This window comes from Corvus hawaiiensis, chromosome 3 (assembly GCF_020740725.1).
Source record: "Corvus hawaiiensis isolate bCorHaw1 chromosome 3, bCorHaw1.pri.cur, whole genome shotgun sequence".
Taxonomy (NCBI): Eukaryota; Metazoa; Chordata; class Aves; order Passeriformes; family Corvidae; genus Corvus; species Corvus hawaiiensis.
This window is the reverse complement of record NC_063215.1, coordinates 7,682,627-7,699,793: the sequence shown is the minus strand read 5'-3', so window position 1 is coordinate 7,699,793 and position 17,167 is coordinate 7,682,627. Positions and strand designations below refer to the sequence as shown.

At 43.8% G+C, this 17,167-nt stretch overlaps 1 protein-coding gene across 4 annotated transcripts in view; it reads left to right on the top strand.

The window, feature by feature from the left end:
* KLHL29 (kelch like family member 29) overlaps positions 1-17,167 on the top strand; it is a 406,206-nt gene that overhangs the window by 376,790 nt on the left and 12,249 nt on the right. For 3 of the 4 annotated variants that reach the window (XM_048297610.1, XM_048297612.1, XM_048297611.1), the window contains 2 exons: positions 7,339-7,532; positions 15,681-15,825. In XM_048297610.1, the coding sequence (XP_048153567.1) occupies positions 7,339-7,532; positions 15,681-15,825 (339 nt within the window). The remainder of the gene's footprint in view (positions 1-7,338; positions 7,533-15,680; positions 15,826-17,167) is intronic. The other variant, XM_048297613.1, reaches the window with a different exon arrangement.

Below are 17,167 nucleotides of genomic sequence, written 5' to 3'. Positions count from 1 at the left end.
TTGCTTTGAAGCAAATCTCACCCTTTCCAGCAGATTTGTTTCTGGTATCACAGGTATTTGTCCCCTCATTTAAGTCAGTAAATTTTTGACTAGCAGAACTATTGTGCCGGTTGTGTCATCCCAAGACAACTATTTTTGTGAACACAGGAAGGAAAGAGCCCAGGAAAGAGATGCTGGTTCGTTCCATCTCTTGATAAAGATGAACAGCAAAATAATGCTGTTGAGGAGTCTTGATAGTTGCCATTGATTAAATGATCTCTTTTCAGTTTTCCTTGGGCCTGATCTCTGTCTCTGCTCCTATTCTCATCGTCTCTCTTTATCAAAGCATCCAAAATGTTGCTCAGTTGAATGGACCCCAAATCAAGCAGAGTCCCCCCTGCTCCTTCCCTCTCATCTCAGTCACCCCAGCCCTCACCACAGATGAAATTGCAGCCTGCAAATTCACACTCGGCCCCTCGGCGGCCCCTGCTTGGCTCAATGAGAGCAGCCGTGCTGGTTTTCCATTGTACCGAGCCCACCAAGAGACTTGGATGTGGGAAAGGAGCAGATTTCCTCCCTATCATTTCAGCACACGCTGTCTCAGCCACAATAAGGATGTCTTGTCATGGGGATTTGCTAAACCCGTGGTTATAATTAATCTGCTGTTGTCTATAGAGTGACTTGTGAGGCAGAGTCATGGAAAAAGTGCAACATGGTCTCCTTTGGACTGTGCCAGGAAATGAGAGAAGTTTGGGGATGTTTCCTTTTTTATTCTTCGTATTAAAATGGTAGTAGGGGGTGACAGAAGTGAAGCACAGCATGACTGAAGCTTTGTTTTGGAAAGGATGTTTCAGGGTCTGCTGTCAGAAGTGCAGGTGAGGGAAGGCTGACCCTCCTAGCTGTGCTGAGCAAAGTCAGGCCTTTTCACACAGAAGCACTTCACATTTGGACAAGGCAGGGGTCAGGAATTTAAATCGCTGTACCCATTTTTGCAAGCAGTGAGGATTTCTGAATTTGGATTGCAACTTTGGAAGAAACACACTAAAATACAAACTAAAATCACTTTAATTGCTGAGTTGGCTTCTGTCTTATGAGCAGTGAATGCCCACTTCTTGACTCTGCTTTTCTTCCCCCCGCCTCCTCTAGACCTACAAGAAACCAACTTTCTCGCATCATATTTCTATGTGGGTTGCACATTCCTCTTCAAATACTGTGTTAGTTTGGATGGGACACTGTGATATAGTCTCTCAGTAGGGGGGAAACCTCTCTGTCATTCCAGTAGGTCATAGAAAAGCACTAAATTAAAATAAAGTGGCATGGTCATAGGGTCCGTGTCAGGTGATGCCAAAAATTACATTTACCTCTAACATTATCACTCCTCCCCTGAATGTGGAATTGCAGAAACACGCTCCTGGCTTTGGGGTAGTTTTTCACCTCCTAGGAGGCCTCTGAGATTATAGCCCTGTTATCCCCCAGATGGAGGTGCAGGGGCTTATCCATGCCTGACACACAATGCAGTCCTGGGCTGTGCCACCAGTGTAGTGTGAAGGGCAAGGCACTACACATCCTCCCTCGCTGGACCACCTACCACCTCCCCTGGTGCATATGCAGCTTATCTTTCCCAACCACATTTTGCATTCTGCTTTCTCAGTCAGACCAAGCGTGACCATGCCCAGCTCTGGCCAGGTTCTGACGTGTGTCGTCTGGCATGGTGAAGGACATGTCTCCAGTCCAAAGTGGCTTACCCTGACCTCACCAGTTAGCACACCCAGAGCATAAAGTCTACAGGGTGTCTCACCACAGTGGGTCTTTGAAGACAGAGAACATAGCATTTTCTCCCAGTTTCTTTCTTGTTCTCCACCTGTTTTTCGTGGAATTCTTGTAATATTTGATCCTAAATGGTTAAAATCTTACAAAGATGTTTATACAGCATTTTGCTTTTTAAAAACAAATGTCAGACCACCTTAGCTATGCATAATGCCACCTGCCTGCACTTAACACATCTGCTGCACTATGACAAAGCATTAAAGCAAGTAGGGACCACTGGACTCCTAATGATTTATGGCATCAGCTCCTGTGTCCCTCTCTCCATGCTTTTGGTTGTGTCGTTGATGCTGAAGGGTGCAGCCTTACCCAGAAATTCTGGTGCCACTTAAAACAGTGGGTGTTTCCTCATCAAATTTGACAGGGCTGAGATTCTTTACCCTTTATCTGCCATTTGTCTGTAAGGAGGCAGCAAAAATTCCGTCTCGATAGATAATATTATGGGACTATCAGTCACAAACAGATGAATAGGAGTCATTCGTTACTCATCTTAAAACAATATCCATGTGCCAGAGGGGCTGAGTTATAAGTCCATTTTGGTGGCTGTGCATGGGTATATGTTCAGGGAAAGTTATGTTTTAGCAATGAGTGTTTAGGGAAATAACAGGGTGGCTGCAGTTCTCCATCAAACCCCTCTGGCAAGGTTCTGTGTGACAGGAAGCAAGTCATTAGGTGTTAGGCGAGAGGGTATTACACTTTCTGTCTTCTTCTGAGATATGAGTTGAGTTGGGAGCTGGCGAAATGAAGTGGATCCACGAACTAGGTCTTTAGATAATGGATGGGCCCTGTAATATATGCAATTTGAGAGCCGAGAAGGCTGCGTATGCTGACAAGACAATGTATGTGACTGGAAGTGTGGAAACGTGGGTGCTTTGTGGTTATTATATGTTTGAAGGACAGAAGAAGATGAATCCCCTTGACCTGACAGTACTTTTACAACAGGGTTATCTAAAATTGGGAGATTACTTTTGTTGGCAGTGCATACTTTGAAGACAGTTTAAAAAAATCAGTGCCAAGAATAAGCTTTATACATTTTAGAAACTGCTTCAGAACCTATTGTTTTACTGAGACATGATCATGTAGGAATTAGGGGTTCTCCCACAAGGAAGGTGGACATTTCTTCACCAAAAGGACTGCCAGGCACTGGAACAGGCAGCCCAGGGGAGCATTGGAGTCACCATCCCTGGAGGTATTTAAAAGTCATGTAGATGTGGCGCTGAGGGACATGGTTTAGTGTTGGGCTTGGCAGTGCCAGGTTAATGGTTGGACTCAGTGATTTTAAAGATGTTATCTTACCTAGACAGAAGAAAATTAAATATATTGCCTTGTCTTAGGATAGTTTCTTAAGCCCATCAGAAGAAAACAAAAGAAGGCAAAAAATAGTAATCCATTACTGTGATTTTAAACATGTGAATCATCAGAAGAACAGTTCAATATGACACTGTACAGCTTTAGTTTAAATAGAAGCTTTCCTGCAAATATAATTAAATAATGGTTAAATAACTGAAGGATTTCTTGCAGACTGACAGAAATGGTCAGTGTGTAAGTGCCTGACCATAATGTAAGGATCTTATAATGTGAATAAATCAAGATACACATAGGGCTGTTTAACCTAGGACGACAGAAATTAAGAGACTGAGGAGAAAAAAAACTACTATTTTCAGGTACTGAAGAGATCAAAAGTCAAGAAGGCAGTGAAGCGAGTGGCACAGCTTGAAATGAACAGTTTTCTGCTGTTAATACTGAGATGGTAGGGAAAGAGCAAGGAAGGAGGTGTTGAATGAAATGAAGGAAGGAAGGGGAAGATGAAGCCCCCAGATGAAATCCTAAGAGGGGGGAGTTGTGGCAACCAGCAAGGTTTTATTTCTGCTTGTGTTCTCTTCAAGCCTAAGCTGTATTTTCTACTGGGTTCAGATCATTTGCCATATCATGGGTATATAAATTATACGTATACATACATATATATATTATATATGCAGATAATGTGCATATACACATATATAAGAGATACAAAAACATGTAAGGTGTATGTTTAAATAATACATAAGTCAGCAGGTAGTGAGTGCAGCAGGGTCAGATGAGATCCCTGTGCTTGGTGCAAGTGACACGTGAAGTGACAGGTGGGGACACACGTGTCCTGCAGGGCCGGGGACCAGCAGGCTGCTGGGGCAGAGGGAGGAGTGTGAGGGCAAGTGTGTAAAACCACACGTGAGACCATGGTGTGCAAGAACTGCAGACCAGGAATCAGTCGTGGGAAAGGAGATGTCCTTGAAGATTCAAGTTCAGCGAATTGGATGGGCTTGGTAGGCCCACAGCCAAGGACAAGCATGGACACACCAGGAGGGAGCGGTGCAGGAGAGGGAAGAAAAACCTCTGCTTGGCTTGAAGCCAGCTCACATTATGTCTCCATCTACAGCTTCAAACAGGGGATTCGAATGCAAAGCTTGACTAATGGAAAGAGATCAAAGTGATTATTCTTTAAATCAGTTTCCTCCCTGCTGGCCCTTGAGCAGGGCTGGTGTGACAGGCAGCCAGGAGCCCCACGAGCACCAGTGGCCGTGGGGTGATGGCAGTGCCAGAGATGACACAACAGATGGAAAAGCCCTAGGGTAGAGAGGTAAAGCAGGTGTCAGTATTTTCTGTCCTGGAAGGTTACAAAGGTTCACCTTCATTCATTTTTAAACCAATTTAGTTAATCTGGTGCAAATCCTTGTGTGAACACATTAAGAGCTGACTTGAGATAGACCAAAATGATGGAAACATGCCTTGCAGAGACTTAAGGAGCTTAGACTACTTAGTTTATCCCATAGAAGGTGAAGAGTTGACTTTATTATTTTCTGCACGTCCATATGTGAAAGAGAGAGATTTGATAGCAGACAGCTTTATAATCCAGCAGGGAAAAAGAAACAAACTTTCTGGTGGGTGGGAGCTGAAGCAAAACAGGCTAGAAATCAGGTCTACCGTTTTGCAAGGAGGGAGTGAACTGGAGGAATAAATTCCCAGGGGATGGAAGGACGTGGTGGACAGCTATCAGGAAGCCTTGAGGCATCAATTTCTCCTCTTCAGCCTCAGGGCTTGGGTAGATGCTCACTTAAGAGAGTTGCTTCACTGAGCAGCCCGTGTAAAACCCACGTTAGGTGCCCATGCTAAGTGGACCGGGACTTGCTTCTGCCTGCTTTATGGTTCACTGATTTTTTAAACCAAATGACCTTCAAGAAAAGAGTGGGGTTTTAAGCTTCACCTGTATCCAGTAGATTTTCGGCCTTTGGGTCTCAGCAGATGAAGTGAAACTGGTCATTTCTGGTTTCTCAGTGGCAGATGAAGGACAGTAGGAAAAATATCAGCTCTGTCATCATAGAGCATAAACAGAGAGCAGTGAAAGTGAGTGAAAAAGGGAGTCTGTGGGACTCAAGACCTCAGTAAGGAAATTGATCCAGAAAAAGGATGACTGTTTTTGTAATTTGAAGTTTCTCCAGTATTCCTATGGCTGTGGTCCTCAACCACACCCAGCCCCCAGCATATGTGAAGGATATAACCCCTTCTTCCCAAAAACATAGTAGGACAATCAGAAAGCCACTGTCGGGAACATCTTTGTCTTGAGAGCTGAGCTGTGCCAGGTACTTCTGCCAGCAACAGGGAAGGCAGTTGGCTGCTCACCACCTCCATCTCAGACCACTTTGACTGCCCACATATGTTCCTGGTGCTAATTCAGAGTAGATGGTGTGAGACAAAACCTATCAGTCGACAGGTGGAATTTGTCTTAAAGGAGGAACAAGAGAAGGAACACTAGGTCAGTTCTCAGCTCTGTTGTTTTTCCCATTCCATAACCAATTACAGCCAATGTTTTAACGAGACATCAAGAATTAAATTACCAATTATTGCAATAGCTGAGTTAGCAAAGTATGTCCCAAAAGCAACGTGTGAAACTTTATATTATGTGAAATTTTCATATATCTGCTCGGGTGGATGTGAATGCTGCTCCGAATGCTGTGGGCGAATGCGGGAGATGCAGCATGTGGTGACTTACCTGGAGGAGCTGCTTGTGCAGTCAAAATGCATCTTCAGGCTCAGGTTTGGTACAAGAATCAGCCCAGCAAAGGTGTGTCACCTTGAATGCTTCCAGCACCATGTTGTTGAATCTTGTTATATTTCTTCCCTTTGATCACTTGTTGTAGATGAATTTAATTTCTCTGTAACTAATTTAGAGCATCATACAAGGCAGTTCTCCATGCTCATTATAAGGGACTTTCCTAATTTTTTTTAGTTAGAGTTTGCCTCCCTCTTGCTATTGCTTCAGTTTTATGAGTGTGTTAATTACTTTCAGTTCTATTACTTGGAAGCTCATTAGTGCATTTTTATTAAGCACATTATTTTCTACTGTTTCTGCCATTCTTATCATTCCTCCCTTTTATTTTCCCCAAGTTTGAGCAGTGAAAATTTGAGGGCCATGTTACAGAGGGAGAATTCCCCTGTTGCCAAATCATATTTTGCAGAAGGGTTCATGTTCATCAATTCATTTCGTGTTTGCATATTGCATATCACTGCCATTAAGAGCAAAAGCTCTGAATGGGTGATGAGGGCTTCTGTTCTGGCAGTCAACAACTCTGAAAAATCACTACACGGGAAACTCCTGTTTGACTGCATCTGTCATTACATGGAAATATAGAAACCTAAAAATCACATTATTCTCCACTGTCTCCAAGACTCATTTTAGAGCAGCTATTTGGATCCCTGCCACATTATCTTTAAAAAAAAAGGGATGCCTGTACTTGTGATATTGTCTAAAATGAATCTTCATCCATGGATTGTTAACTGCACTTCCCTTATGGTCAATGACTTAATTAAATCAGATACTGATGACCTTAAAACTAATTTAGCACTTTCATGCATACTCTTTTCTGTTTGATTCATGTCAAATACAAAACCAATGGTGAAATCTTACTCCAGCATTAACAGTTGCAGCATCCTGAAATGAAGCACAGTAGCTTGGTTTGCACAATGAAAATTAAATAAAAGCAAGTTATTCTGGCACAAAATGTGCATTGCTGGTCAGTTAACTAGAGTAAAAGGAGCCATCATGTTGCATTATTTTGCAGGTGAGATGTGTTCCACAAGCTGAACAACTGAAGTATATTAACAGTTGCTTGCCCACAGTCACTATTGGATATCTCCACACTGATTAGCAAGAATAATCTCATTGTATACTCATTAAAAGAAATTAATCAGTGGAAGACATCTCAACAAAGATGTCCCAAGTTTCTGCACCTTGGACTATAATGAGATTTGAGAGGCATATACAGAAAACAGAACCAGCTTTCTCTGGGCTTCTATCAATGTTTTAAAACCTTAGAGAAAAGCATCCATTACACCATTTACCAAGTGGCTGAATTTGTAAGATGTTAAAAAAAATGCTTTTCCACCTCTGCTTTTCTTCTGCTTGCCAAGCTGCCTTTCTGTGCCCCAGCCTGCTTTCTGTGCCTGTCTGTGCTGCCCAGTGCTGCTCACCTCAGCTCACTGCGCTGCTGTCGTCCCCAGGTACGACACCATCACCAACCAGTGGGAGACCATCGCCCCCCTGCCCAAGGCCGTGCACTCGGCCGCGGCCACCGTGTGTGGGGGCAAGATCTACGTCTTCGGAGGGGTGAACGAAGCCGGCCGAGCCGCGGGGGTCTTGCAGTCCTACATCCCTCAGACCAACTCGTGGAGTTTCATAGAGTCACCGATGATTGGTAAGCCTTGCGTGGTGTCAGAGCAAACCTCTGTGCTACAGGTATCTGAATGCCTTTGCAGAAAGCAAAGGAGTTGTGGGGTCGGGGGGATATCCCTATAACATATTGGCAGGAATGCATGGCTACTATACCAGAGAAGCAGTTGTCTGGATCTCCACTGAAGGTAGTTGTCACTCATTAATACAGACTAGTTACCAGCTAGAAGTGAAGAGTTCAAAGCAGAGAAGAAAGGAAAGGTATGAACAATTAGACATTTTAGATTAAAACAATCTCCAAGTGCAGTGAAACTTCATGCTGGCATCATGTGTTGCTCCATGTGGGTTCACAGCACTGCTCAAGTAGTGGATCATCACTCATGAGTTTGTTAAAACTCACTCATGAGTTTGTTAAAATGTTCCCACTGTGGGAAGTGACAGGCATTCCGAACTGGGATTTATCAGTGGTGTCCACAGGCATATGTGCTTCGGAGGCTGACATCTTCAAGACGTAATTTATTAAAACTGTGGGTTTTAGTTTATCATGCCCTTGAGCTCACCAAACATAAAGAGCAAGATGAGAAACCAAGTTTTCCAATGCACCAGCCAATGTCAGAGGTGATGACTTCCTTCCAAAATTAGAACAGTGCTCAGAAGTTTGCAACTTACTTGCTTTCTGTGGCAATTTGCACCCTGAGTGTTTAGGCTGCTTTTGGAAATGAGATTTAGTGTTCAGCTCAGAGAGGATGCTCCTGCAGGCAACAGCTGACCTGGGTCGTGTGCTCTGCACTGGGCTGTGCCAGCCTTCGGTCTGGCTGCACCCAAGTGGCCAAAAAAACAACTCACACACAATCATTGTAGAGAAGCTGCTTTTGGAGTGGTTTGCCTTCACATCCAAGTTCAGAGAGTCATACAGTGGTTTGGGACCCTTAAAGGTCACGTAACCCAAGCAATAAGCAGGGACGTCTTCCACTAATTCAGTTTGCTCAGAGCCCTGTCCAACTTGACCTTGAAGTTTCCAGGGATGGGGTGTCTACTGTCTGTCTGGGCAACCTGTTCCAGTGTTTCAGCATTCTGAACCTTTTAGTCGTGTTGACACTGTGACCTCATTTTTAAAAAATCATCTTCTTTTTACTGAACCTTAGAGCAATAGGAGTAGCAAGTAAGAAGTTATAGGACAGCTGTAAGGTATTCAGGTAAGGCCTAAGCATATTCAGAAACTTAGAATAAGCTGCTCTTTCTGTTGCAGCTTGTTACAATGATCCCGACCCTTTTGCTGGGGTTCCCTGGTAGATCAGGAGACGAGGAGCTGGCGCTCCGTGGCCGCAGCCTGCCCTGCTGAGGATGCCGGCTGCTCCCATGTGCTCTAACACGACGTGACACGCGCAGGATGCGCAGGAAGCGCCCAGCGGGAGGGCGCTAGCCGGCCAAAGGCGTGCTTATGTAAGACAGCAGCACAAACAACCCCACTGCCTGGCTTTTTCCATCACGTGGCTACAGCTATCACTGCTCCTTTAATCCACTGACTGACAGTATGAGGTTTTCCTGGACTCACAGCATACTGCAAAAACGAGTGCATTATGCAAAGTTGTATTCCTATTCCTTACCATAATAGTGCAAGCGCCACAGGAGCTAAGGAGTCTTCCCCTGGGCTCGTTAGGGTCTAGCAAGCATCAACATCATGTGTGCTTAAAAAAAAAATCATCTTAACCATCCCAGAGCTGGGTTCTTCACCAATTGTTCTAATAGAGTTGTACTATTATTTCTTAATAGTACAAAAATACATGAAAGATACTTGTGAAATTAAAAGATGGTATTTATGGTTTTTTTCATTAGTTAAGCTAAAGGCATAAAATATATAATAAAACAATAAAATATATAATAAAACAAGTAGTTCTTTTTTGGGTAATGTATAATGTGAATTTACTTCAAAATAACTTAAAATAACACAGTCTGAAAAATGGCACCCCAGAGGAGAATGTCTGAGAACGTGAACTGATGTGATGCCTGATCTTCACTACAAGGCAGTGGGAATGTTGGAAATACATTTCAATATTTTCAGCTCTACAAAAACCATAGCATCTCCTGTATTTTTAAATATCCCAAGATATTTAAAATTCCTCCCAAGAACTGGATGCAGTGCCAGGTACAGTACAGTCTAAAGGAAAGAGGAAGTAGAAGGAGCCTTTTGCAAAATGGAGCTGGGATCAATCCTGTCATGATCACTGCCAGGGTGCCTCTGACAGCCTCAGAGCCTTTTTGTGTTGATTTGTGAATTCCTAAGGTTTACCTCTGAGCTAAGGCAACTGAGATCTCTGATGGTGAGTTGTTACAAAGTCACCCTAGAGATCAGTGAAACCTGTTTGACCTCAAATAGGACAACAGTTTATTTAAAAATGCCTCCAGCATGCTCAGATTTGCAACAGTAGCTGCAGGTATTGAAAGCAGCCAAGGTCTGTGGAGATTTTTAGATGAGTAGCACCTGTCTCAGTTCACTGTGGTATTTTATGATAGTGAGTTGAATGCAGTGTGACACACGTTTGAAGCCAGCAGATCCATCTCTTTCAAAGCATCACGTGCCAGCCTAACCCACGGCAACACTGGCATCAATCATGGCTCGTGTTTTGTCCAGTCTGTGAAGGTGAAGCAGGCTGGACACTGACATCCTGCCTGTGCACAGGAGATACAGACTGGGGACTGATAGCAAGTCCACACAGCTCAGCCTTTGCTCTCTTCTGCCTGGATTTCTTCTAGGAATATGCAGTGAATTCACTCCCAGTTCCCATTTATTCTTCATGCTCCAGCTGTCAGGAGGTGTTGGGATGTGGATGCCTGTGAGCAGTAGGTCCGACACCAGGCTCACTGACATGCTGCACATGGATGCTGTGGATGCCTTTGGGCAGGTGTTGGTCACACACATCCACATTTGGGGAGGAGAAGGCCTTTCTCAGTGCCCCATCCTTTGCCCTGTGTCAGTCCTTCCCACCTTGGATGGGGCAGATGTTCCTGCAGCAGTGCAGCCCACAGCTGGAAGTTACTGGGATAATGGAGCCTCACGGGGCTTTCACACTGCGTGTTTTTGGTAAACACCAAAACCTTGCACATCTCCTTCTCATGTTTTTAGATGTAAAAACAAAAGTCCTATATGAGTAAGTGAACCCGGGCTACATACTTGCAGCACCTGCCTTTCCATTTCTGGACAAGCTGTCCTATATGGCTGTGCTAAAAATGTATTCCATGCCCAGCTTCCTGAGCTTTGTCTTATTTAACAAGATGGCCATAGACATGCTGAAGTCAGGGATTCTAAGTAAGCCTAATTACTTGGTCGCTGCCTTTCAGTTCACGTTGTGTCTTCATGACAGGGCACTAAAATATACCTTTTTTTGATGCTCTAAATAGTTAGTGTGGAATTACAAGGTTTTATTAATGTTTCTGGATTGTAAGAAAACCAGTAGTTAATTACCACCGCTATTAAATTTTAAAATCTGGTGAGAACTAGAGAACAGGGATCTAAGTCCTGTGAGTATTTCTGGTTTCTAGCCCAAGTATCTAGTTCCTCACCATAGCATTTACTCCTGCAGTGATTTGTCTGACCAAAGTGAGACAATCACAGACCTAAGAATGCAAGACCTATCTAGAAAACAGCACTAGAAGCATCTGTGCATTTTTACTGCACTGTCCCATGGCTTATTTTGGTTAAAATGCATATTAAGAATTTATTTTTTGACTTTACAAGAAAAATCAGATATATGTCTTGGCCCTCTCCCAAGGCCAATAGTTCGGTATTTGTAGGGGAATATGGCTGGCTTTCACCTGAAAGTCCCAAAGCAATGATTGTTTCCTCTCATTCTTCAGTGTATTTTTCTTCCCATGGCCAGTTCTTAGTGTTTTTCACCCTACTAAGCTTGAATTTTTATCTCACCCTTTTCTCCTCTGTATATGCTATGTCCTTCCTGCAGAATGACTTTTTCCACTCCTCAGTGTGTTTCTCCATCTATTCTCTGCCCTCTGCCATGCAAAATCAGTATTTTTGTGTTGCTGTTTATCCAATGTCCTCCTTTTCACTCCTATCTCTCCTTCATCTCCATGGCTGTTCTTTTTCCAACACTCTTCAGTTCATCAACCTCACGCCCGTAAATTCGATGCTAAAGCTGCCCTGCAGTGGCAGGTGGAGACTCCTGCTTTGGCATGGGCCATGCCCCCCACACATACACAAAATGTGGTGTTTGCAAGTGAGGACACTCGACTTTGGGGTCTCCAAGGAGGGTTTGCTCAAGGGCCAGTGGGGAAGCCATAGGGCTGGGTGGCCAGTTGTGTATTTGGGGGAGATCAGCCTGCAGGAGAGTTCAAGCCTGCAGGGTGACATCCAAGCCCTCACTGTTCATGGCAGCAACTTCATCTGGGCCTCACAAGCTGTGTTAAGGATCAGATCACAGTCCCCTGGTTATCCTATGCCGTGCCATTCTTGACACTTGTCTGCCGAGTGTTCAAGGAGAGGAAGAGGCACTTACTATTAAAAGCAGGCTTAGTTTGTATTAACCAGACTCCTTTCTCTAATCTGATCCATCAAGTGCATCAACCTCCCCACTGGGCAGCCACACCTGCCAGGAGACAATTTGGTTGGAGTTCTGCCTGGACTGGTGGCACTCCTGCATTTCTTTCTCCCAGTAAAAACGTTTAACTAGCTTGGTTATAACAACCTCATTCCGTATGAAGTGCTGCTGCTGTTCATTGCAGTGGCCCTTCAGTCCCTGACCGAGTGCATTACCGAAGGCAGTGGAAGATCTTTGAGCAATCACAGAAGAGAAAGCAGGACTGTGCTGCTTGGCCATGTAATGTAGGGAGAGATGTGAGAGCCACGGACACATCCCAAGCGCAGTCTGACCTTCCTGAGGGGCACAGCAGCACGTTAAATCATCAACCCCACGTGAAGGACACCTCTGGCTCAAGCACTGTCATGGAGTGCACACTCCTTCCTCCAATGGCCTGTCACAGAATAGAACTAACTACTGGCTTATTTTACTGTAGCAACAGAAAAGGAGAGTGATGTTAGCACATTATCCACTTGCAGACATTACCTTTTACCTATTATTTCATTTACATTTATTCTGCCTTCTAATCTCAAGTGTGTTTGCTGACCTCGACAAATCCCATTTAAGATTTTCCAGCCTAAAATGGATTACTATATCCAACAGCCTCAACACTTGAACTTTGGAGAGGAAAGGAGGCTGCTTCTCTGTTTCCATGCTTCCTCTCCCCTCTCCTCCTTTTCTCTGGTATTTCTTTTGAAATACCCAGTGGCCCTGCTGTATCCCACTGAAGCCTCTGACATGTAGAAGCTCATGTTCACGCCCAGTAGCATTGTCCACCTCCTCTCCATCCTGCTGCACGAAAAACCAGAAAATGCTTTTGCAAAATTAGGCTCCCCACCAGCTGCCTTGCACTGTGACCATGTTAAGGATTTCAAACAGTGACAGAAATTGGAGACTCCTGAGAGTTTGCATGAGAATACCAAGCCCTGAAAAAGACAACCTCACAGGAATCGTGTGGGTTGCACCTGGGATGAAGTAAGGTTAAAGACTGAAGGTAGTCATCCACACCTAAGTATCAGGAATGATGACTTGATGTTCCCAAAATCCTGGTGTCTATGAACAGTTTCTGTCCCCATGGTAACAAAACAAAAATAAAATACACTGTTTCCTCTCTACCTCTCTACCCTCCTCTCTGGAAGGGTGTCCCTCATGTCTTTTTGCCATATCTTCATCAGGAACAAGAGACTTTTCTGTGAACTTCTCCCTTCCTGAAAGAAGCAGTGAATTTTTTTTCTGTTTCTCAGTCTCAGACTTACTTGATACCAATTTATGAAATTATAGCTAAAGACAAAAGCAGTAAAAAGACAACAGATAGGAGATGTATTGAAAAACTGATAAGAATCAAACACAATTACCTCTTAAAAAAGGAAGAAAAAGAATATCAGACTGTCTGCCTATTCAAAAAGGAAAAAAAAAGTCACTATAAAAATACCCAAGGGGTTCCCTCTCGTTCTTTAACAAAAAGAAATGTTAAGTCAGTGATTCAGTCCCCTGAGAAGTCACTGTTTCTGCCATGAGGGAGCCCGAAATAATTTCCCTGTGAGATTTGGGAGCTGAGGGGTTTTTTTAGTGCAAGAGTTTCAATCTCTACAAAACTGTGCTAGTCGGAGAAAAAAACCCAAGAAGAAGTGATAATTAAATATGGAAAATTTCTGATGAGTGTCTTAAGTGGAAAAAATGTCACATATGCAAGTCTGATTTGGAAAGGGATGCGAGCCGGGTTGTTAGGACAGATAAGCCTTTCTGATGAATTATAGTGGCTTAGTGGCACCGTGAAGAAACTGAATACTCCTTGTTCTATTTTCTGGATGAATTAGTTTCTTCCCATCTGTTCCCAAGGATCAGTGACATTTTCCTAATACAGCCGTGTTTTTTGACATATGCCTGTAGATACTCAGCGTAGTAGGAACTCAACTTTAACCCATCACATGGGTTCTGTCTGTTTTCCTGCCGGGTGCTGCATCCCTGTAGGTCCCCCTAGGCACGTGCCAGCATGGAGTGGGATGAACTGAGCCAGACTACCCCATGACCATGCTGAGACAGAAGCAGACAGCACAAAACCATTCCTTTCATTCTAGTTTTACCAGTTCAAATGTCAATTAAGGAGATTATCTCTCTTCTGGAGATGTTCATCAGCTTTTGCTTTACTCCTGTCAAATTCAGTCTCTATTAAATATTTAATGGAATAAGGTAGTTTTACAAGAACCTCAGCATTACAATGCATCATGCAAGAGGTAAGCAAATCCCAAAATAAAGCTGCCACATCTGGTTTAAGCCCATCCTTTTCTGTGTTCCTAAAAGGACACAGTCATAATGCTGTAGATGTGGGAGGAACATACTAACCCCTTCAGTGTTATGCACCGGCTGTTATCAGAGATGTAAGAGCACAGTGAAGATGGTATCACACCTCCTCTCCAGCTTCTGCCCCTGGGTCCGCTTTGGAGGAGGTTGCAGGGGCTTGAAACCAGCAGGACTGTGTCCAGTCTGATTCCCTGTTGGAGATGCAGGGGGATCAACCTTTCCTGAGCATATGAAAATGCAGATTTTGGAAAGGCTTTAACTTACAGCTGTGAGTAGAGAATTTTTATGTGTCTCCTGACCCCAGGATGGCCTCCCAGGAAACATCACACCCCAAAGGGCTGAGGCTCGTGCTTCTTAGAGAACTGCTTGTGAGGCTTATTTTAACTCAAAGCAATGCATTTTCCCATCTTTTGTTCCTAGACACTGCTGATTGGTTTTGCAGAAATGTTGATTAAAAAAAACTGTATCTCATCAAGACAGACATCATCATGAGAAATTTCAGCCCAACTGGCTCATATTTAATAATGTGCATATGGCGTGCTAGCAGCATAAGGGACAAGCCAACTAATTAGATTAGAATTATTTTATTCAATAATTTATGATTAGTTTTACTAATATTTCTAATAATGCCGCAGCTAACAAGAATTTTAAGGCGTCCTCAGAAAATCTGATTGAACTTGACTCAGGATGAGAGAGTTGCTTAATTTCAAACTCCCAACCTCACACAGTTTGTTGCTAAATTACAGGACTGCTTGGAGATACACACACATCTGAAAATAAAAATGCAAGTGAATTTATGAGACAGATAAAGGTGAAAAAGAAATCAGGTCTCACAAGATCTTTTGGAAGTGTGGGTGACCTTCGCACAAGCAAAAGCACAATATAAAAGAGTATCAATTACTGGATATTATTTGGGGGTGTCTCTGTGCTGTGGGTTTCTGCTGTATTTAGCTGCTGCACAGACATGGGAAGCATCTGAGCTAAAACTTGCAGCAATTCAAAATTCTGAACCAATTTGACATCTTAACTTCATATGTAACTGTGGAACTTTCATGGTGACTCCATCCCATTGGGGGATGAAGAAGTGATGAACTTTAGAAGTGCCTTTGAGAACTTTGAGAGAGGAGAACAAAACCAGGAAAGGTTTCCTCATTTTTCTTCCCTAGCCTTGGAGGTTTAGAGAAACGTGACTTATCTATAAATAAGGGGAATGTATAAATAAAAAAACAGTCTCCAAACCTGAGCCTAAAACTGATCTCAGTGTTGCTTTCCATTGACAGATAACAAATATGCTCCTGCAGTCACTCTCAATGGGTTCATCTTTATTCTTGGAGGAGCTTATGCACGAGCAACCACCATCTATGACCCAGAGAAAGGCAATATTAAAGCAGGTCCCAACATGAACCACTCCAGGCAGTTCTGCAGGTGAGAAAAACCATTAAAATGGAATTACCGGTGCCTTAACATTTTCTGTTGATAAATAAGCTACTACAAATGAAGGGGAGAGGGGAAGGGAGGTGTGAACCACTTGGGGGTTTTCCTCATCTCTTTTCTGTACGTGTTCAGGCACACAGCATTTCCCAAAGTGTACATTCAGCAGTCTGTTGTGGTTCACGTCTCCTCACGTTCAGGCACGATGGATCACGGGGAGGGATGTGTGTTGGGCTCCTCCAGTGATTACAGGAATGCTGTTCTCCTCAGTTTGCCATGTGCAACTACAGGATGATAAATACCCTCTGTAGGAGAGACCACCATAATGTGGAACATGTTTTTGCTAACCAGCTAAAAGATCCCTGAATGAAAAAGAATACTGAGTAAGCACCACACACCAATATTAATTACTATTATTTATTAGGTGCTTTTGATTGCTTTTCGGGCTCGCTTCCCTGATCATGGTCACAAGCTGAATAAATTTCACAAATTGTCTGACAAAAATAAAACTTGGCAGCCATTGCAGGTACTGGCAGCACTTAAAGTCCTTTTAAATAGTTTTACATGGCTGCTACTGAAAGACGGGCTTGTTTTGGGCTGTGCACAGCCAGCCCTTCACAGAGCAGATTTCCATGCTGGGGAAGAGCTGAGCTGTTGATTTCCCTGGAAAAGCCACTGCTGGTCTCCAGACACTGCCACAGGCACCAGGTGAGGGTTTGTTATCCATGTTTGACGCAGCAGCATTCTGAGGCACTGAGCCAAGCCAGGGCAGAGGCGATATGCCAGACAATGTCCTGACAAAACCCTGGCTGGGGAGGGAGGAAGAGCAGCAATGGGGCAGCAGCAGGGCCCACAGCAGACCCACATCTTCCAAATATTCAGCCAACTGCACCTTGCTCCAGGGGTGTCCCTGGCCCCCATGCTACAGTTGGAAAACACCTCCATGTTTTAACTTGGATTTAGCCTTTCACTTCGATGCAGATGAGAAAATGCCTTTTAAGAAATCATGCTCGGTTTTTCTCTTTTTGCTGTTTTTTTTCTCATTTCCACCTTTTTTCCCTTCCTTTTATTAATTTAAGGGGCGCCCTCTCTTGGCTGCTGGAGCTGATACTGCTGTAAGCAAAGGGGTCAGAGCATCAGCTCCATCCCAGTGGCTGCTGCCCTGTTCCCCTGCTCTAAGGACACATCCTCCCAGTCCCTCCACTCTAGCAGGAGGCGAAGCAGGATGAGGAGTGCCATGCTCAGGCAGCATATAATGATATTTTTCTCCTGAAAACCAGAAATAACAGGTACAATACCGCTCAGGATCAGAGCCCTAAGAAGTAAAATGAAACAT